The sequence below is a fragment of the Tyto alba genome, unplaced genomic scaffold (assembly GCF_018691265.1).
Source record: "Tyto alba isolate M040663 unplaced genomic scaffold, T.alba_DEE_v4.0 Super-Scaffold_2, whole genome shotgun sequence".
In the NCBI taxonomy this organism is placed as follows: Eukaryota; Metazoa; Chordata; class Aves; order Strigiformes; family Tytonidae; genus Tyto; species Tyto alba.
Window position 1 is genome coordinate 21,485,052 of NW_024881282.1, and position 20,824 is coordinate 21,505,875.

The window sequence follows — 20,824 nt, forward strand, 5'->3', positions numbered from 1 at the left end:
AGATGGGTAGCTAAAGCTAGTCTATTAACTTCATGGTTAAGTACCAAAGCAGAAGCTACTCTAAACTGAAAAAACACCAAAAACCTCCAATCCTGTTAAGTGTTAGCATTTCTTGGCTGTTTGGACTACCTTTATTTCTTTATCAACTTCATCAACTGAGCCTTTGAGCATAAACACTTCAGCTGTTGTTCTATCCAGGGATAAGGTGCCTGTGCTAAAGGAGTCCTTACTGAAAAAAAAGTCCACCTTCCAAAGAAAGGCTTGGAATGGGTGGGCACAAGTGGTCAGTGGATGCAAGGGCAGTGAGCAGTTGGGCCAGCCCTGCCCCAGCCCTTAGGAGCGTGGGGACATCTCCCCATCTCTGCTGGGGACGGGTGGAGCAGCCGTGGTGAGCACACCTGTATCTTAGCCGTGTGTCACCTCTGCTTTGTGCAGCTGTGCTTGGCACAGCTCTCCAGGGCCGTGCCCCCTCTATCCTCAACAGCAGTGCCAAGGGCAGCTACTGTGGTTCTGACTTAGCATCAGGTTGGACAAAGTGGGCTGACAGAAGCAATAGCAAGAGGAACATGCTAGCCTTAATGCCACGGAAATGAGTCTTAGCAATACACATTATTATACCAAGCAGGAACGGTCTTTTTTTCTCTGGCATTTTATTTTGGCTAAGGGAACTGGTGGGTGTATGAAGGAACTCCCTGCAGTTATCACCATTGCTTACCCCCACAGTAGCGGTGTAATGTTTAAACTACAAGAATAGCTTTCAGCGAGCAGGCAGGTGTTTGCGTACCTCGGGCAGCCAAAGCAGAAGCAAGCCTCATCCCCAGGGAGGGCGAGGCCTGATCTGGCTGTTAGCTGAGCTTATGCAGTACAGACTACAAGGGTGAAGCTCTTACTTCATCCCGCAGTTCCAAAATGAAGTTGATGCCGAGCTCTACTCTGAAAGTAGAGAGGGAAGGCTTTTAATGTTGTTTGTGTTGGCTTCAGGCGTGGTAATGCTCTGCCAGTTCCAATAGCAACCTCCTGCTTCTATCAGAGAGGTGCAGGAGGGGCTGCAACCGCGGGGAGGCTGCGGCAGCTCCTCCAAACTGCCCAGCGCAGGGCAGGAATCGCTGTGCTGAAGCTGGAGGTCTAATGCAAATGCCTAGTAACTTAGATTTATACTATGCTAGTAACAACATTTAGCTAGAAATGCTATTCTAAGTAATTTGTCACTTTACACTTGAGAAGGGTCACCTTCCTCCTCACCCCTCCCTGTGCTTTATTTCTAGTGCCGCAGCAGCCAGTACAGCTGATACTTGTTGCTCTGTCATGGTGATACCCACACTGCTGGTAACGGGGTTTGCCAGGCTTCAGAGCTCCTGCAGAGTACTGGGGCAAAAGGAGTACTTGGGTAAGATTGTGGGCTCAGGCAGGTGGATGGTGATAGCATTCCAGCAGGAACAGAAATAGTGATATTAAAAAGCAAATACCATCATTGTAGAGTGGTGGATGTATCAGCCGTGAAAATGATGGGCAGGGTGTTGGGGGCGGGAGGGGGGAGGAGGAATTCTTTTTTACTTCTTCTGTAAGCAGTATAAAAAAATTTCCTCATCTAGAAAATATTCTCATAAATATTAATTTTTCTACCCCAAGCTGCTGCTGCTGCTTGCTCGTCTGCACTAATATTCTCTGTATAAAATCCAAAACTGCAAATGAAGCTGTAGTATGTTGAACTGTACCAAGAGAAGCAGCACTTTTTTCTTGTCTGGAGCTCATTAATCTTACTGTACAGATAGCAATATGGGCTACAGCTGCATAGCAATGCTGCTTTCACTTTGTGGTACCTATGTCCTTGTCTTGCGCTATGGCATTAGGAGGTGAGCAACAGTAAATTTATCTTTTGAAATTATCCTTAGTTCTCTCTTCCTGCATTTGATAAAATGCTTGTGTTTTATGATCTTTATGCATGGTGTAATGCATATGCATGGATCTTTATGCATGATGTAAATTGGAGCATGAATGTGGAAAATTCCTGTACTTTGGGTTGTTGTGGTTTGGTTTGGTTTTTTTTTTTTTAATTTAAATTACTTTATAATAATGATGCCTTGTTAAATTGGCCAGTCTCACTGGGAGGGTAGGCTGTGGGAAGATAGATTTAGTCCACAAGAAGTAATTCTTCCTCTTTTTGTCTGAGGAGGAGAAAAAAAGCTAAAATTCCTTCCTTTTTGCTAGTGGCTGGAGTGGTTGGTTAGAGCAGAAATAGCAATTCAATTAGGAAGCAGCGCCCCTTCCAATTTGAAGATGTGCACATCAGCTTTGTATCCAGTCTTTTACATATTGTAACAGCAATCTGTTGTGCCTGCAGTAAGTGGGAGCTCCAAAAATCAATGTACTAAGGCTCCTGGGAGAAGAGCACAACAGTTGTATTGATCAGAGCCGAGCAGTCAGACAATGCTAACAAACTCCCTAAAGCCCCGGTCCGACGGGGCTCAGTGTTGAAACTGGGGGATGTTTTCTGAGAAGCAGCTTCTTCCTTAACTTGTTGCAATCTTCCCCTTGTGAATTTGGAAGGAGATGTGCCCCCAGCACTCACTGTCACCCGGTCACCTCCCTTCAGCCTGCGTCCCCTAACCCCGCTATCGAGGCAGCGGTTCATTTGGGAGCCAGGCGCGTGATACGGGAGGTGTCTGCCTCGGCTCTGATAATGTGGTGCCAGCGCTGCTGTCACTGCTGCCTGCGCCGGGAGCAGAAGCCGAGCTCGGCGTGTTGATGTGCTTGGTGCCGGTGCAGCCCCAGCAGATTCACAGCCCAGCCCTTGAGGAGTGTGCGAACTTCGGATCATTTCATTTGGGGTTATTTTTACAGTCCTTTGACTCTTTCTGCGAGTTTTTCTTTTTTTCTTGGGTCATCTTGTTCTAATTATTTTCCAGGAAATGAGAGCCAATAAAAGAAAGCCTTTCTGCTATGAATACACATGTATTTTAAAATGGAGATATTAAATATGTTCCCTAAGCAGAAGTAAAACCCAGTCCAGCATATGCAAGTAATACAAGATTCAGCGTAGCAGTTTGGGCCTTTAAATATACTGATGGCATTTAACTAACACTTACCACAGGTATAGCTACGCTAGTGTAAAAGGCAGTTAATAACCAGGGCGGGAAGAGAGGGGAAACCCTACTCAGTTAAGCTCATATATTCTGGTAACTATCCTCATCTGGGAAATTACGTTAGTATAACCTGTCAGTAAGAGCTACACTCTTGACTTCAACAGTTCTCCGTAGAAAACCCGTAGTGATGGTGTTTTAATAACGCTCCCCTTCCCGCTAACTTCACATGGGGGCAGCAAGGCATTGCTTTATCAGCAGGATATGCAGTTTTACCTGTGAAGTGACTTTGGCAGAATAAATGTGCAAGATGTAGGGATTTCTGACTCCAAGGTGATTTGTTGGCAGGTTAAAAACAAAAAACAAAACAAAACAACAAACAACAAAACAAACAGGTTTTTAAATAACTAAACCTCTGTATATTCAGATTGGCTTTCGTATGGGAATTGATTCCATTATTTTATATTACCAGGAAGAGGAATCTCTGCTGATGAAGTGTTAAGCTGCAATATGTAAGTGTACAAACTGCAATAAAATCCAGCTCTCGTGGTGAGCACAGCCTGGCTTTTTTTACATGCCAAGTGATCTAAACGATAGTACGGTGATGATGAATTCTAGCTTTTCTCTGGGAGAAGGGAGGGAGAAGACTTCAGGTTACAAGTTTTAATTTACAATCCTGATTTGCAAGGTTGTGGACACAATTGCAGAGCCAAAGTAATTCCCGAATCCAGATTTTCAGTGGTTCTGATGGGGTTGCAAAATTGTTTGACAGTAACGATGTAACAATAGATACACTAGCTAAATATAATGAGAAAGGTGTACAAACGCCTGTTTGGCATCCAGGGTTGGGCAATGAAAAACAGGTAATCTCACTTGTACCCAAGTGACTAGGCTACCAAGAATGAAACCGAATATCTGAAAGGGGAAGAGAAGAAAGCATCCATCCACCATCTAGAGTTTTATCTCCAATGGGTTAAAAGGCAAAGGGGATAGGAGTTGCTGCCAGTTTTGTGTGTGCTGCCATCAAGGGAATGCAGCAAGTTGCAGAGCATGGGTTGGAAATACGATAGGGAAAGGAAAACATCCCTAACAGCGAGAGCCCCTTGCACGCCCCCAGAAGATCACGGGAGCTTGGAGAGTCGCGTTGCAGGGTTTTCCTTTTCCTAGCTCTAAAGAGCTTCCAACCAAAACAGATAGAGATACGGAACAGGGTGACAGGCCTGTGTTCTTGGAGAGTTTGTGAGATGGACACCCAAGGCGGAGGGAGAGGGACTGTTGTTTCTTACTTATTATTGTTACAGTTTCCTCTCATTTGTCCTTTCTCTTCTTTCCTTCCCATCTAGCGCACGCTGGCACAACCAGCCCCGACAAATGTTTGCAGCACCTCACTGTGGCCAGTTCAGCAGCGCAGACTCAAGCTGGGATGTCCTTGGTTTTCCCCCCTGTTGAACTGAGAACCGTTAAGGATGAAAGACATGCTTTTGTATTATCCCTCTTTTCAGGCCTTTCCTATTTCTGATGTTGGTTTTGGAGTAGAAGCAGTTGTATTTGCAAGGAGCTTTAGCAAACGAGGCCTGCAAACCTAAGGAAAGCAAAGCACCGTGCTCTGAAGGCACACGCGTGCTTTTGAAAAATTCCCATCTGTAGAGGGACTGTATTAGTAAACCAGAAAAAACGCCTTTGGTATAACAAGGAGAATATCTCAATGCAGTGACTGAATGAATTTGCAAGGTAAGAAGGAACCGGTCTTACACAGTCACTTAAGCACACGGCGGCGATTACCCCGCAGCAGCTTTGCCGGCGCGGGGAGCGGTGCCACCGCTCGGGTGTGAGGGTGTTGGGCTTGCACGGCCACTGCCACGGCGGGTCCTGTAAAAGCTGTAATGTGCTCCGAAGGGACTCATCCCCTACGCTGCTGCACGGGCACTTCGCAGTTCAGTGTTAAAAATTATACGGAAAACGCACTTTATCAGTTTCAGACAACTAAAAAAAGCCATTTTAACTTATTTTTGGCGCTCTGAGTGAGTAGCTTTTTCAGGAAGCACGGAACGGCGTGTGAGTTCCTCAGATGTCTGAAATAAAATGTATTTGCTTTCCTGCGATCATGCATTTGGCTTGAGGAGGGCAAAGAACTTTTCTACTGAGCCAAAGGCCTCAGGAAACTATACCTGGTAGTAGTAGTGGTAAAAATTAAGAGACTTTTAGGAAAAAAAAATAAAACAAAGTTGAAGCAGATAATAGAGATTTATAAAGCATGTGACCATTATTGAATATCTCTAGGCTTTAAAAATCTTTGCCCGCTCTAACATATATATGAAGCTTCAATTGTATCTAAAAGCTGCACGATGCTCGGTTTGATGGGACCCGGGGAGATGGGCATCCTACAGGACCTGGGCCTTGGGGATGGGTTTAGTTTGCGCTGAAATAGATTGAGCTATTATACAAGACTGGTAGACACAGGAAAGCGAGTGAGAAAACTGCAGAGTAGAAAAGACTGTTGCTATATTTACAGGCTTTTTGCATAGTTTGGTCTGGGGTTTTTTGTGTGCTTTAAATCATACAGATATTACCTGATCAGCTTGTGAAGACAGCTAGGAAAAAAAAATCTTTGCTAATTAGTCTATTGCTAAATAAGCTCTAAAGCACTCTGCCAAGTGCCAAATGTTTTAAGTTTTACAAAAGCATTACGAGGTGCACTATTATCTCTGGTTTTACCCAGACAGGTTGAGACACATTCTGAGCTTGAATATATAAAGTACCTGTTACAGATAATCTCTGCAAGGGATCTGGTGCTGGTATTTTGTTGTGATCAAGGCTCCCAACTGGGAATACATATGGGCTAGATAGTCTACTTTTTACCTATCTTCTAATCGTCTGTTATTGCTATTGAAAGAGATACACCTTACTGAGTATCAGTGGAACCATCGTCTCCAAGGATGGGGCTGGGAAAGTATTTTTCTTGCCACGTATAAAAGAACCAAGAAGCTGCTTTTCTTATTACGAAAACATCAGTCCAACCCCGACTGAAAGAAAATGATCTCGGAGGAAGACATGTAGGCATTTAACAGCTGCCGTGCTGTCCCTCGGGGCTGCCCGACACCCCGATGGGTCACTGACGGGAGCTGGTGGGTTTAACTCCTTCCCCAGACGCTCGCTGTGCCCCGAGGCTGGCCCACAGCACGGGGGGGCTTGGGCTGGGGGTGCTCTGTACGTCACCAGTCCCTCCTGCCCGGGGTGTGCCGCTCACCCCAGACCCAACGCGTTAGCGCTGACACCCCTGGGTCGCTGCTAATCAGGTTTTGAGACGGAGCATCTCCATCTCCATCATTCAAATCCCTGCAAGTTTCTTCTCCCTCGTCCAGCTGGGATGATACGGGCGCAGCAGAACCTGCCGCGCTGCAATCCCACTTTCCATCTTGGTAATTGCAAGTTTTTCCAAAGGTTGGCCGCTCCGGGTTGCTGATCCTCTCTGAGGCAAGGTGTGAGCTGTGTGGGAAGCGCCGCTGCAGCCAGCGGGGGGGGGGGGGGGGGGGGGGAAGGGGGGGGGGGGGGGAGGGGGAAGCGCTCACTGGGAGCAGCAGCAAAGCCAAGGGGCCAAAATGCAATTACCTGGGCTGTAATTTGACCAGAATCTGTTGGTCCAGGCTAATACCTCTGTGAAAGCCTGCAGCTGTCTAAGAGTGGCTGAAAAGAGAACAAAAGTGGGAGATGAAAATGGAGAGGGAAGGACGGGTGTGTTAGTAGTGAAAGACGATAATTAAACTGAAGAAAAGCTTGAAAGAATGAGAGACGTGAAATGCCTCAGCAGCAGGACTTAAAAACAGCGCCTGTTATCAGAATTGCCATGTTTCTGCCTTTTTATTAGAAGTAGTATTTTACGGCTTGATCTAATGTGTTGTAAGCAAAAGTTTTGGTCGGCAAAACGTGAGCCGACTTTCAGGGAGAGAGAGAGAGAAAAAAAAAAAAAAAACCAAACAAACTTTCCTCACACTTCGGGAGCTCGGACACGTTTGCAAGCGCATCCCTGTGCCCTTCCCGGCGCTGCCGCGGGCTTTGAAGAAGAGGCGGGGCGGGGTGGGGGGGTGGGGGGGAAGGCAGCGCTACCGCGGGTGCCCCCTCAGCGGGGGCGCAGGGGCCCGGCTGCCGCCCCTCCCCGTGTCTGTCTGTGTGTGTGTGTGTGTGTGTGTCTCTCATCCCCACCCCCGGCGGCGACGGGGTCCCCGCTGTGTCGGTGTGTCCGTCCCGTCCCCCTCCTCCCCATCCCCGGGGCCGCCCCGTCGGGCAGGGGGCGGAGCGGGGCGGGCGCATGCGCACTCGGCCTCCGTCGCTGCCTATAAGGACGGGGCGCGGCGCCCCCCCCAGCCCAGCGGCGGCGCCGGACGGGGCGCACCGCGGCGGCGGCTCCTCGGCCTCTTCCTCCTCCTCCTCCTCCTCCTCCTCCTCGGCGCTCCTCGGGCGGGCGGAGGGTCGCACCGCACCGGCCGCCTTCGCCCATGGGTTCGGCGCAGGGCGCAGGCCGGCCCGGCGCGGCTCAGCGGCGGCGGGGAGGGAGTAGCGAGTAGCGGCGCCGCCCGCCCGCTCGCTTCCCCCCCCCCCCCCCCCCCCCCCAAATCTCCCCGTGCCGCTCGGCCGGTCCCTCCCGGCCGCGGCTCCGCACCCCGGGCATGCGGCGGCGGCAGGACCCGCGGCGAGACTCCCCGCAGCGCGGCGGCTGGATGCCCCGGGGGGCCGGGCGGCGCTGCCCCAGCGCGGGGGGGCTCTGACCGCCCGCCCGCCGCCCCCCTCGGCGGCGCCATGCGGGGCGGGCGGTGCTGGCTGCTGCTGGCGGCGCTGGGCTGGCTGCTGCCGGCGGGGGCCGCGGCCAGCGGCGAGTACTGCCACGGCTGGCTGGACGGGCAGGGCGGCTGGCGGGACGGCTTCCAGTGCCCCGAGCGCTTCGACGGCGGCGACGCCACCATCTGCTGCGGCAGCTGCGCCCTCCGCTACTGCTGCTCCAGCGCCGAGGCGCGTCTCGACCAGGGCGCCTGCGACAACGACCGGCGACAGGGCGGCGGAGAGCAGGGCCGCCCCGGCAAGGACGGCCCCGACGGCGCGGCAGGTGAGGCGGCCCCGGGGGGCCCCCGCGGCTCGGTGGCTCCGGGGGAGCCGCCGCGGGTTTGCGGCGAGCTGCCGGCCCGCTCCTTCCCTCCTGCCGCCGGTTCCCTCCGCCGGCGAGCCGCGGGGCGGAGCGGGCGAGGAGGGGCCAGCCAGGCCCGACTGCAGCTGATAAACGGGGAGAAGCACCCCCGCTTAGATGCTGCTTCCCCCCCCCCCCCCCCCCCCGTTATTTGAAAGCCCAGCCCTGTCTTCTTTAGAAGCAGGGGATGCCGCTTGCCTGCAGCCTCGGGCGAGTTGGCTCAGTCCTGGCGGCTCTGCCACCGCTCCAAATTGGCTCCTCAGCCCCGCTGGTGCTCCCGGTTAAAAAGGAAGGAAAAAAAAAAAAAAAAAAAAGAAACGACCCCTAGGAGCGAAACAAAAAAAGTAACATGACATTTCAAAATGACTCTGGCCGGTCCCCGCTCTAATTGTGTATGTTCTTCCAGCTCAGATACCCACCACTTAGGACTGCTTTTCACGAGATATTGAATTTCAAGGATAAACTCATGTCTTTCTACTACTGTTTAAAAAAAGCCTCGGTGGCTCCCCAGCACCTTTGCTGCCATCCACACGTGCTGAACGCACGAGAAGTAGCCTGAAGTGATGTTATAATTGGGACAGATTTACTCTCGGAAAACTTGCGTGTTACAGTCTGCAGCAAGTGCGTGCACCTGCTCAAGGGCTGCTGCAGTGCCAAGCGTGGAATTGGAGACAATTTTTTGCAAGCCTTTTGTTTAAAAAGTGCTAAAATTCTGGGACAGATGTGGCCTTTTGGTTATAACCTGCTCCGTGTAATCACCCGTGCGAGGAGGTATTCTGACTTGAGCAGGCAGCTGACCCCGGGCTTTGTAGTTCTGAGAATGAGGCATTTTTCTTCGCAGTTAATTTTCTCGATTAATAGTTACTGCTCAGCAGGTTTGGGAGCTGTTGCCCTGTGCTGGCACTGGTTAACCTTGCAGGAGGGGCAGCCGCTGCGCCAGGGCACGTCGTTAGCTGCGGCCTCGTTAGTGCGGGTCAGGCAGCGGCCCGAGTCTCGGGGCTGCCGGGTTTCGGTGGAAATGATGAAGCCCAGGCATGTTGTCTGGAGCGTTTGGAAGCGCTGAAGGGAGGCACCTTCCCCTCGTTATTCCCGGATATATCCCTGCAGATCTCTCCCTGAGGCAGAGCAAACAGCTTTTTCCCTGGGAGTGCAGAGCGGCCAGAGCCCAGGCCCTTCCAAGGGTGGCGTTCCCTCCCGACCCCACCACTGAAGCATCACCCATACTTTCTGCTCCCACCCCTCTCCCACCCTCACCGATCACCCCATGTTCCCAAGCCCTTATCGGGGATCCTGTCCTGCCAGTATCTCCCTACAGCGCTGTTCAAACCCAGCCTTCTCTTGCCTGATCTTTCTAGCAGGGCGTATCGGAGAGAAGAGCTGGTGGGATGGGGAGTGGTGGTTGATGTGGACTAGACCACCACCAAGGGGAGCGAGCCTTCCTCCCTCGAGGTGTGAGCTGTGGGCTTTCTTCCCTGCTAATAACTTTGAAGATGCCTTTGGAAACTCCAGCCGTTGGTTTTAGCAGGCCTTTTCACCTTCCCTGTGTAAAATGCTCGGCTGCACGCAGCTTTTAATGCTCGCCCTGCGCTGACCTGTGCCGGGGTGAGGTAGGCTCGGCTGGGTGAGGGGGAGCTTCAGCCCGAGCTGCTGACATTTGTCCTTGGCCCCCAGTGACGACCTTTCCCTTGCTGTTGCAGTGCCCATCTACGTGCCGTTCCTCATCGTCGGATCCGTATTCGTCGCCTTCATCATCTTGGGGTCGCTGGTGGCGGCTTGCTGCTGCAGGTGCCTGCGACCCAAGCAGGAGCCCCAGCAGAGCCGAGCCCCCGGGGGCACCCGCCTGATGGAGACGATCCCCATGATCCCAAGTGCCAGCACCTCCCGGGGCTCCTCCTCCCGCCAGTCGAGCACTGCCGCCAGCTCCAGCTCCAGCGCCAACTCGGGGGCCAGAGCCCCCCCGACCAGGTCCCAGACCAACTGCTGTTTGCCAGAAGGGACCATGAATAACGTCTACGTCAACATGCCGACGAACTTCTCGGTGCTGAACTGCCAGCAGGCCACCCAGATCGTGCCGCACCAGGGGCAGTACCTGCACCCCCAGTACGTGGGCTACGCTGTGCAGCACGACTCGATGCCGCTGACCCCGGTGCCCCCCTTCCTCGACGGTTTGCAGAGCGGCTACAGGCAGATCCAGTCTCCCTACCCGCACCCCAACAGCGAACAGAAGATGTACCCAGCTGTGACTGTGTAGCGCTGACGCCGTCCTCCCCCTCCCCACCCGGCTGATTTTAATATCTAAACTGAACAGAGGAGAAATACTTCCTTGGAACGAAGCTCCCAGAACATCACTTGTAAATAATTTTGAAAGGCTCATGCATGTCAGACAGTGTTTATAAACCATTTATTTTCATCGGCGTCCGTTGCCAGAAACTGGAGGATGATATCTCCGAATTAACGTTGCCAGATATGCTTTCATTCCAGTGCATGATTTACAGCGGCGAAGGATTATGCTGAAAATGCATATGTATTTCAGATCACTGTACTTGCAAGATAAATGCCGGAGCCATTAAGTGCCCTTCAGGTATGACATGGTCAGAAGTATTTGCCTAATTAATTCGTAGAAAGAGTTTTGTTACACTGTACAAGGCCACAGTACTTAAGAAACCTCTTTTCTCCTCTCTCAGCTCCTTAATGACACTTCCCGTTGCTTTACAGACAGTCACGACTGAGCGCCGAACAGCGCGATCCCTGCGTGCTGGGTGCTGGTACCGGCCCCCCTGGTTTCTTACGCGCCCCCGGTTTGGGGTGAAATGCCACAGAAGGCTTAGTCTTGCAAAGACCGATTTTCCTTGTCCCTGGTATTTATGTAGGAATTAGAAGAGTGTGAATTACTCGGCTCTTCCTTCCGGTGCACTTGAAACCCTTCTTGATTTGGTTTTGCTTCAAGATCAGGACCCGGTAGTGGTTTGCACAGACTTCATATCTTTGTGAACTTTTTACTAAAAAGAGGGTACGAGGTGCTTGCTCGTCCTGACGCTCAGCAAGGCTTTTGGTACAGCTCGCAGCGTCTGAGCTGGACCTGCCTTTGCAGAGAAAGGTCGTACTGTGACTCCCCCCACGCCCGATTTAACCTCACTCCCCATGAAACAGTAAACCCGTGTGAATGCGCACGAAGTTGTCAGCCCCGAACACGGCTTATGATCGAGTCTGACCGTAGGAGAACGGGCTCTGTCCCCGGCCACCCCGCGCCGAGGCCCCAGCCCTGCTCCGGGGTGGGGGGTGTCACCCAAACCCGCCCCGACCTGGGCGTGGGGGGGCTGGGGGAGGTTTGGAACCCATCCCCTTTTCTTCCTTACCCGTGGGGCAGGGGTTGAGGAAGGCACAGCTGTATTTAAAAATAAGGAAAAAAGCCCAACCAAAGGATGAAAGTGCTTGTGGCTGCCCTTGGTGCCACGGGCGTCAGGGAGGTGGCACGATGCGGGGGGACGGACACTTTGCACTGGAGCTGCTGGCTCCATCTTGCTTTGCTTCATCTGGGGAAAAATTCCTCGCCAGGTTGAAGGGGCAACAGTGTGCTGGGAATAATCAGACCATGCTAATTGTAATACGTCACCCCGGAATGCAATGAACTACTTAAGGCTGGTTTTGTCTCTTAAAAAAATGCGGTCCCTCCATTGCCATCCATTTGTTCTTCAGCCCAAACGCCACAACAGAGGACTGAGGGCATAAACCAAAACGGGGCAATTACTGCAACCAGACCAGAGCTGATAAAAGGTTTCTTATTGTCTGATACTGTATCAGTATGTAGCAATAACTGTGATACTACTATTTTTTTGTATGTCTGTTTTTAAATTACACGTCGGTTCAGAAGCGTTGCCAAATCCGGCGGGTTTACCCGTAAACATGCCACACGCAGGCAGTCCGCGGCGGGCAGAAATGATCTTGACCACTGGCACAGAAAAATGAATAGGTGATTTATCCCAGATCTGCTGTTCCTGGCTGCGCTCGCCCGGCCAGCGGGCGGGCAGTTTGGCTGGAGCCCCGGCTCCCCCTCCGGCCGGCGGGGGGGGCTGGAAAGGCGGGAGGTGCACCCGAGCTGGGTGCTGCCGGGCTTTCGAAGGCTCCGACGTGCCCTCGGGTCCCGTGGGCATTTGGGTTGTTGCTGCCCGGCCACGCTGACTTTGCAGAGCCGGGCTGGCGTGGGGCTCGGGGGGCCCGGCCGCCTCCAGCCGCGGGTGGCTTTGGCAGGAGCTGGAGGCGCTTGGTCCCCGGCGAGACCCGGCCTGTCACGGCGTGGCCGGGCAACAAGCCCGTCCGTGTGGTTGTGATCTTTCCCAACTGTGAACCAAGTCATCCCACCCCCCACCCCCCCCGCCCCTGGCCGGCGTGCACTGCCTGCCTTGCACATGCCCTGGCAAGGACACCTCCTCTGACCTATGAAATTCAGGTGAATCTCTTTGTATATTGTTTACTTGTTTAAAAAAAAAAAAAAAAAAAGACTAAGTTAAATTTAAGTCTGTAGAAATTAATTTACAACGGAAGGCAGAGAAACCTGAGTTGTAATAAAAGGAAGTTTGTGAGATGTGGTGGTTTTTTTTGTTTTTGTTTTTTTTTTTTAATAATAATGTCATGTACAATAATGTAAAACCAATGTTACCATTTGATATAGCTTTTGAATCTCTGAAAGGGCACTTGCTTTAAAGTGTTTCTTACAAATGAAGAAAAAAAGCCCCCTTTGTTTCTTAATAAATACTTTATGGTGTGACTTTGTTTTTCTTTGCTTTGTCATAGGTTTTCTCTTCAGTTAATGCTTTACTTTCCTCTGTCTACAAGAACACATCTGACCAGCCCAGTTCTCCAGACCCTGGCAAAAAGCAAAGTTAGGATTTTTGGCAGTGTTTTTAAAGAATAACGGTAAAAAACCCCAACGACTGAAATGGCTGAACGCTGTGCTCTGCTGGGGTCTGTCTAAGGGGGCTTATTTGGCGCAAAGCGGGGCAGGGGGAGAGTGTCTGAGCATCAGGTGAGCTGGGGACCACGCATGTCCCGGCGGCTGCAGGGGAGGAGGCCGGGCAGAGCCCGTGGCCCCAGCAGGCTCCTTCTTTACACATAATGCCAAATACTCTGCAGCAAACAGTGTTTTCGGAGGATTTTTTTTTTTTTTCTCTTTCAGTTGGGTTCACGGTTACCAGCTGAGCATTTCGAGCGTTTATCTCAGTCAGCGCCTGCGCTGGTCCCACCTCCCTCTGCACGGGGACTCTTCTCACTTGAGCAAACTCCATCCTCCCAAGTGAGACAAAAGGCAAACCGCCGTTGTGCTGGGGACATAGCTCAGTCTGGGACAAGGCCACTTCGCTTTCCCGGTGTTTTCTCCCTCCTGCCGCTGAGGCCGGCTGGGGGAGTGCAAAGGGCAGCAGTAGGAAATTGAGCCTTGTCAGATCTGCGTGTTTATGACTCAAATAAATAGGAAAGAAAAGTCTGGGGAAAACATAGCCTTGGTTGGGCTGTGCATAGTGTGTCCCAAAATGCCACGGCTTCCTGGCGTCCGACGGAGGCGAAGGAGCAGGGCTGGAAGCAGAAAGCTGGCCGGGAAGGAGGAGGTCAGCCATGGCTTAGAGCAGATGTGCTGAGGTGACGAGCACTTTACAGCAGGAGAGGCCAGTATTTTGTGTCAAAGCTTTTTCTCATATTTTTATGTTTTGCTTTGTGGTTTGTTTTTTTTTTTTTTTTTTTTTTTCCCCTTGGAAGTTCTTTTCCCTTGGTTGAGAGAGTAGGGTTTTTGCTGCTGCACATGGCGACTACAGATGGTGTGAGGACAGAGAATGTGGAAACTGTTGCTGATAAGCTCTGAGCAAGCGCAGGTGGTGGTTAGGAAAGATGTATTTGTTTAATTTTTATAGGCAGGGTCTACTTGGTTGCAACTCAGAAGGAATAGTCCCACGTCTCATATGGTAACTGGAAAACCCTGGGGCAGCGCTGCTGCGAAGCACTGCACCATGGCAGCCCAGGGGCCAGGATGGGCACGATGGCTCTTGGGTCCTACCAGTGAGCAAGCATCTGCTCCATAGGAGAGCTGGTCTTCCCCTTTTCTTTATAATGCGAGTGCCTAAAATCGGAGCATTGAAGAAAAAAAAAAAAAAAAAAAAAAAATCACAGCCACACTTCTAAAACCTGCTGTGTGGCCTGTAAATACATTTTTAGCCTTATATGGCTGTATGAAGCGATGGAAACACTCCTGCAGTCACTTCACCCATCCTGCAGCCCTGGCCGCGTGCTCCCCACGGGGCTCTCCGTGGCGGGTCACGCAGCCCGGTGCGGGATGACACACGGCTCAGGAAACCTGCCCTGAGAGGCCGTACGCCTTTTTGCTTGCTCAATTTCATCCCGTTACTCAGTCCCATCTTCCCAGACTTGCCCTAAACAAGTCCTCTTTGTTCCTGCTCTTTACATCCCTTAAACTTACGTTCTCGCTCGCTTGCAGTTTAGAGCGCAGGGTGTACTTTTTCAGTGCCTGCTCCTGACCGCATTGCTGCCCGTTTCAGGCGCTGAGGCGCTGTGCCTGGAAAGCAGGGATGGGCGCTGGGGAGAAGCCAGCACACAGGCCGGGCTGCCTGCTGGGCTGCTCAGAGCGCGCAGCAAGGCGCTGCCGGTGGCTTTGCACGGGGAGGGGGGGGGGACAGGGGACAGGGTGGTGCCCCCCAAGGCCGCTGTGGGCAATCCCCCCCTGGGCTGAGCTCAGAGTAAGGCGGGGGGCCCCGGCCGGCCCTCAGTGCCCAAAGCACCGAGCCACGCGGGGAACAGCACGGAACCGCCAGCCGCGACACGACCCCTCACAGCACACGTGTGGAAAACCGCTTGGAAAGATCTTACTTATTAGCTGGGCACGAGCAGAGGACAAAGCCTGTTCCTTCCCATTAGCACGAGGTTTGCGTCGCCCCGTTACCAGCCGTCGCCACCTTTATTAGGGGAACGTGAAGCTTGGTGCAATTCGAGGCCGTTGCTTAAATGGGGCCCATGAGGAGCCCCGAGAGAGCGAGCCAGCGTTCGGGTCCCAGCTCAGTACATTAACCTCAGTACCTCCCTTTCAAAATATCTGATGTGCTGTTCACTTTTGGTCTTGCTGGAGCTCTTCTTTCCCCTCCAGATTTTCTGCTTTCCCGTTCTTTTCCTCCCACTAAAGTTGTTACTAAATATTATTCCCCACATGTATTCCCTTGTATTTTTCCAAGCTGAATCTCATTTTATTGTTTCCTGCTCGTATTTCTTGCTTCTCTGTAGGTCCCTTTGTATTATTTCTCTGTCCTCAGTGGGGTTTGCAACATTTTCCCACCCAGGATCACTTGCAAATAGACTGAACAAGTCACTTAAGCCTGTGCCATCCTTTCTCCTCGTCCCCATCCACACTGAATGGAGCCAGTTCAATGAGACACTGCCCTCCCTGGGGGCTCATAGAGCATTTAATCCCTGTGACAGTATTTCTGTGCAGCCTGAATGGACAGGTAACGCCGGTCACGGGTGCCGTAACAGCCTCCTGTGCCTCAAAAGCGGGGAGATACCCACCACGCTGGACCACATGGCACAAAACATCAGGGTGGGCTTCACCCACGGAAAGCCCTTACATGAACCAACACCGTGTCACGGCTGCTTTGCACCAGCCAAACTCAATTGGTGTTGGCCCATCTGTGGGAAGCCCTGGAGGTGAGGTTGGCAAGGGTCATGTCCTGCCTCAGCACCCCGGGGTGTGCCACTGCCCCCATCTCCCAGGCTGGACCCAGCCCTGGGTGCAACTACAGCCCTGGCGCAGGGCTGGCTTCTCTCTCCCTGTTGCAGAGATACCCCTGCCCATCCTGTAATTTGCCCACAGAAATGCTGTCATATTTGCTTGGCTTAATTTATTCTTTGTATCTAGAAAATCTCAGCACACTGACCCCAGGTTTTTTTTTTTGCCTTTTTTTTTTTTTTTTTCACCTGGCTCATGACCCTGTACCTCTCACCTTCTCCCGCTCCTCCATGCTGGCTTGTTCACAACCTTTTCTCTGGGTCTCGTGTCTTCTCCCTCTCTTGCTTGCCCCCACACCAGCCCCAGGCCCTGCGGCAGCTGCCGAGCTGGACGTCTCACGGGGCAGCTGCGCTGGGTGGGGGCCTCTGGTTGATGCGTGGAGGCACAGCTTCATTAGGAGACTGTGTGCCCATTTAATAAAGGTGATGCCTTCCTGGTTTTCCAAATGCTGAGAGCAAGGCGGCAAACATTTCACTAGGCATGGCTGAAAAGTTGCTGGGTGAGTCAGAGGCCGAGTATCCGCTTACTCCCTGATTTTCATTAGAAGAGGGGAGAGAAAGCTCTCAGGAGTGTAACGTGAATCACAGCTCTCAGACGGCAAGTGCCTCCAGAAGTGCACTGGCTGGTGGTTTTGGCAAAAGAAGGTTAATTTATTTTTTCTTAATATTTATTGATTTTGGTGGTTATTTCTGATGAGACCAAATCACACAGGTGACAACTCAGCCGCACTGGGCACGGCCCGGTGGGTACGTGCAGCTCACCAAGGACAGACGTCGTCTCCTTCTCTTGTTTGCATTGTCGACAGTACGTCAGGAAATACGAAAGGAAACTCACCTTAAACTTTGAAAACAGAATTGTGTCTGCCATCACAGGCTCTTTTCACCCACTTACTAGGCTTATGATAGCAAAAGTAGAATTCAAATATTCAAGAAAGAGTAGAAATAACATCCTTTCTCCTAAACATGATAATCTTTCAGGTAAGCAATCCCTTATTTGCTGTTATCAGTCCTTCAGAAAACCTCCAGCAAAATCAAGGGAAACAATGATACATCAAGCTGAAAAATGTTGTTTACTTCAAAAGAGGAAGTGCTTTCCATCAAGCCTTCCTCATGTTTAACGCTGAAGCAGCTCAGGGCATGGCCCAAACTCATTTCTCTTTGTAGGTTAACTTGCAAACAAAAAAAAGTAGGAAGGCACCACTTCAAACCTTATCGATGCTACTAGGCCAGGGTGAGTGAACATCACATCAGCCAGCAGCCATAGAATAAAACTACTTACCTATCTCCTTTCTAAGATATTGAGCAACTTCCTTCAACCAGGTTTGGAAAGTACTCTGAAAGCTGATGGGTACAGGCTGGTAGGACGTTTGATGCTGCTGGGCACAGCGTGGAGCGTAGGTGGGCCACAAACTTCCTGGAGCCCCATGGTGCTGTGGCCACTTGCCCCAGGGCAAGCCTGACCCGTCACAGGACGTCATTCCTCCGAGATGAGGATGCCAGCACGTTGTGCAGATTTATTACCTGGATGGTAAACAGTGGCTTATGCAGCTGCTAATTCCCTCAATATTTGCTTTTCAAAGAAAGAATCCTATTGGCTTCACACATCAGACAGTCTGTGTGTGATTGTAAATGTCTTGTTATGAGGGAAAAAGTGATTCGCAGTTTACATCAGCGCAAACCAAAGGCAACTGCTGTAGACCTACTGGGCAGTCAGAATCAGGCTCTCGGGTTAAAAGCTAAAATGCCACCTTCACTACGTATGGGTAAACACATATCGTCATTATACAGAAAGGATTTTATTAACATGTATGATATAGGTACACCATTGGAGCTCTGCTACCAGGCACATCCAGATGAACTGACACTGGGACCATATTACATTTTTTTTTCCAGACAAAGGCCTGTAGTAGCATGCTTGCAGGCAGTTCCTTCCACAACGTGAAGATAGGAGGAGGAGGGATGGACCAGCACAATGGCGAAACCAGTGCACTATATGAACCCAACCCAACGTCCCCTTCTTCCAGCCTTCTTTCTCCTGAGGGACCGGGAGGTGCTCCCGCTGCCTGTACTGGTTACCAGCAAGTATCACCAACCAGCTCCACGGCATCCGTCAAGACCAGCGAACCAGTCTTGTTTTCCTGTGACAACTGTGATGGACGTTTGTGATGAGGCTGTAGGTCAGTGCCAGCCAAGACACCAGACACGAGGTGGTGTGAGTGCTGAGGCTCCCAGGCACTTCCCTGCAGGATTTAAGTGCCAAACCACCTTGAGAGCTTGCAGCTTCATCACTCGAGGGCCTGCCTGACGTGACCCAGCAAGCTCAGTGTCCCCACCATTCCAACAACATCCCACCCTCCGGGGCAGCACCTGATACCACGGGAGATGCAGAGGGCAACCAGCACCACCTCTTCCTCCACCAGCCCCGCTGTCCCTCGGATCGGTCGTGGCATGAGAAATGCAACACGAGCTCTCTCCTATCCGGCTTCCTCGTGGCGCGTGTCCTGGCCGAGCGTGGCTACGGCGGCAAGGCCTCACCAGCACGGTTCACCATTCCCCCGCCTTGGACGCAGCCCACTCACCATCTGCCCCAGAGCTCCCCCCTCAGCGGGGACAGCCAAGAAGCGGCGGTGGCTTTCAGTGATGTTTCAAGGCTCGTTTCTCCGCAGCCCCGTATTTCTGCCGAGGAGGATGCAGGAGGAAACCCACTGCTCCTTCCGAGTTTCTGAGGACGTGCTGCACCCCAGACGCTGGGGGAGCGAAGAGGCCTGGGGCTGTGCTGGAGGAAGGGCCGGTGCTCGGTGGCTGGGTACTGCCGCAGCAGCGCTCGGAGAAAGGGATTACGTTTCTGAAATCTTCTTGCTTAACATTCCTCCACCGGACCTTTCTCAGTTACACTTTTTATTTTTTAATGCTCCCATTTCAGACTTGAGCATTAATCTACAGGTTTAGGGACTTTGATTTTCCTTTGGTCTGGTATGAGGCACCGAAGACTGCCGGCAACGGACTTAACAGCTGCTCCGGCAAATACTTGGCTCTGGGACACGACCACTAGACGCTCTCACAGCCTTGCCTGTCAAACTGTTAGAGAGAAAGTCTCTGAGGTGATTAGTCAACTAACATATCTAATAAGAGGTTTAAGCAGCAATCCATTATATTTAACAATTCTGAGAATCATTTCCCTTTTAGTGCGCTGCACAAGAGACGACAGTACAGGGAGCAGTCGGTTAAGCATCAAGTTCTCCTGCCACCAGCCGAATAGAGCTTATTCAAGTTTATCATCAATTTTGCTTCGGCATAATTGATTGCCCAGATGTGTAAGAAGCTTTTACATAGAGTGAAGTTCCTGCTGCTACACGCTTGCGGGCTGGACTGCTGCTGCGGAGGCCCGGGGGAGGAGCAGGCGTTTACCACAGCACGATGGGGATACACAAGAAGTTCATCGCTGGCTTTATTTCTCCACAAAGGAAAAGCAGGTACTAGGTCTGGCTTCTGGGATAAAAGCGTTTTGAAATGTGCTCAAGCAATGACTCGTAAAGGGAAGAGGGGAAGTTTGGCTTACACCTCCTTTTTGTTTCCTAATTTAAAAAATCCAGAAGTAATTTGTTGTTTTAAAAAAGTCTCTCTATGCTCTTAAAAGTGGTTCTGTCGGCAATCTATAAGGAAAAAAAACATTCATCAAGTTATAGCACCCTAAGGAGGAAAAGTTTTAGCCAGACTATGTATAAATATGCATTTTGTTCCCGATAAAAATCTGTTTAATTCCAGTATCTAATGATACTTGGACAAAAAGATCTCTTTGTTAAAGCTCGTACACTTTTACTTTCGCTAGGGATCTTATAACGCGCGTTCCCCACGGTCACCAAAATTGAATAAGGCCAATCTTTTCCGCAAACTTAACTTCAGCCTTGACTCCAGTATCGCTCCTGTCTCGGGGCACGCGTGATGCTTTTGCTCAGGAAGGATGATGCTGTTGCCCCGAGCTGGCCGTGCCCCGAGGCCCCACAGCCCGGGCTCGCCCCACCGGTGCGCCAGCCCCCAGCTCTCCAGCGGGCCCAGCACGGGGGGACAAGGTTCTTCACGGCTCACTGTGAAAAAATATTCGTTAAATGGAAAGAACATATTGTAGCAGAGACGATCACAGCACGCGTGCCCTCGAGCATATGGATGCAGAGCTACTGGGGACACGAGAGCCTTTGTGTGGTGCTTCGTGCTGTCAGTCTTGCTTGAGGCAAGTGAGCTTGAGAGGTAATTCTCCGGGCAAGGCAGCGTGAGCGAGCTCGGCAGCGTCAGCCGAGCACCGCCAGCGGAGAGCCGACGTGATATCCCTGATCAGGCAGAAGCAGGAGAGATCCTGCCCCTGGGCTCAGGACGGGTTGGAGAAAGGCATCTCTCGCTGCACCATCAGACCACTCTCCCCTCCCCCAAACACAGGAGCGTGCAGGCACGGTGTTAAAATTGAAGCCTCTTGAAAATTTAGCTGCAAGAAGGGAGCAAAGGAGATTTTAGTGCTTAATTTCCCCCTGCTGTGGCTACGTGACTTAGCAGAGACAAAAGATTTCTAAGGTTTATTTTGGTGAAGACTTGGAGAGACCAAATGTTGTAGGAGAGTATCTGTCCATCTAGTTTATATAAAAAGATGGTTTTCCCCCTGGAGACGCTATACAAATATCAGGTACCTGCTGTAACCTCACCAGTACCATTCTCATTTTGCCATATTAGTCTTGCGTCTGGGACCTGATTCAAGACCCACTGAAGGACCCCAAGCCTTGTCCTTGGCACTAACAAAAGC

The 20,824-nt window shown here is 51.5% G+C and overlaps 1 protein-coding gene across 1 annotated transcript; it reads left to right on the top strand.

The window, feature by feature from the left end:
• Nucleotides 1–7,457: 7,457 nt before the first annotated feature.
• On the top strand, nucleotides 7,458–13,021 carry SHISA2 (shisa family member 2). Its single transcript, XM_042793372.1, has 2 exons — nucleotides 7,458–8,178; nucleotides 9,954–13,021. Exons 1-2 carry the CDS (start codon nucleotides 7,875–7,877, stop codon nucleotides 10,505–10,507), a joined length of 858 nt encoding a protein of 285 aa, XP_042649306.1. The 5' UTR covers nucleotides 7,458–7,874; the 3' UTR covers nucleotides 10,508–13,021.
• The last annotated feature ends 7,803 nt before the right edge of the window (nucleotides 13,022–20,824 follow it).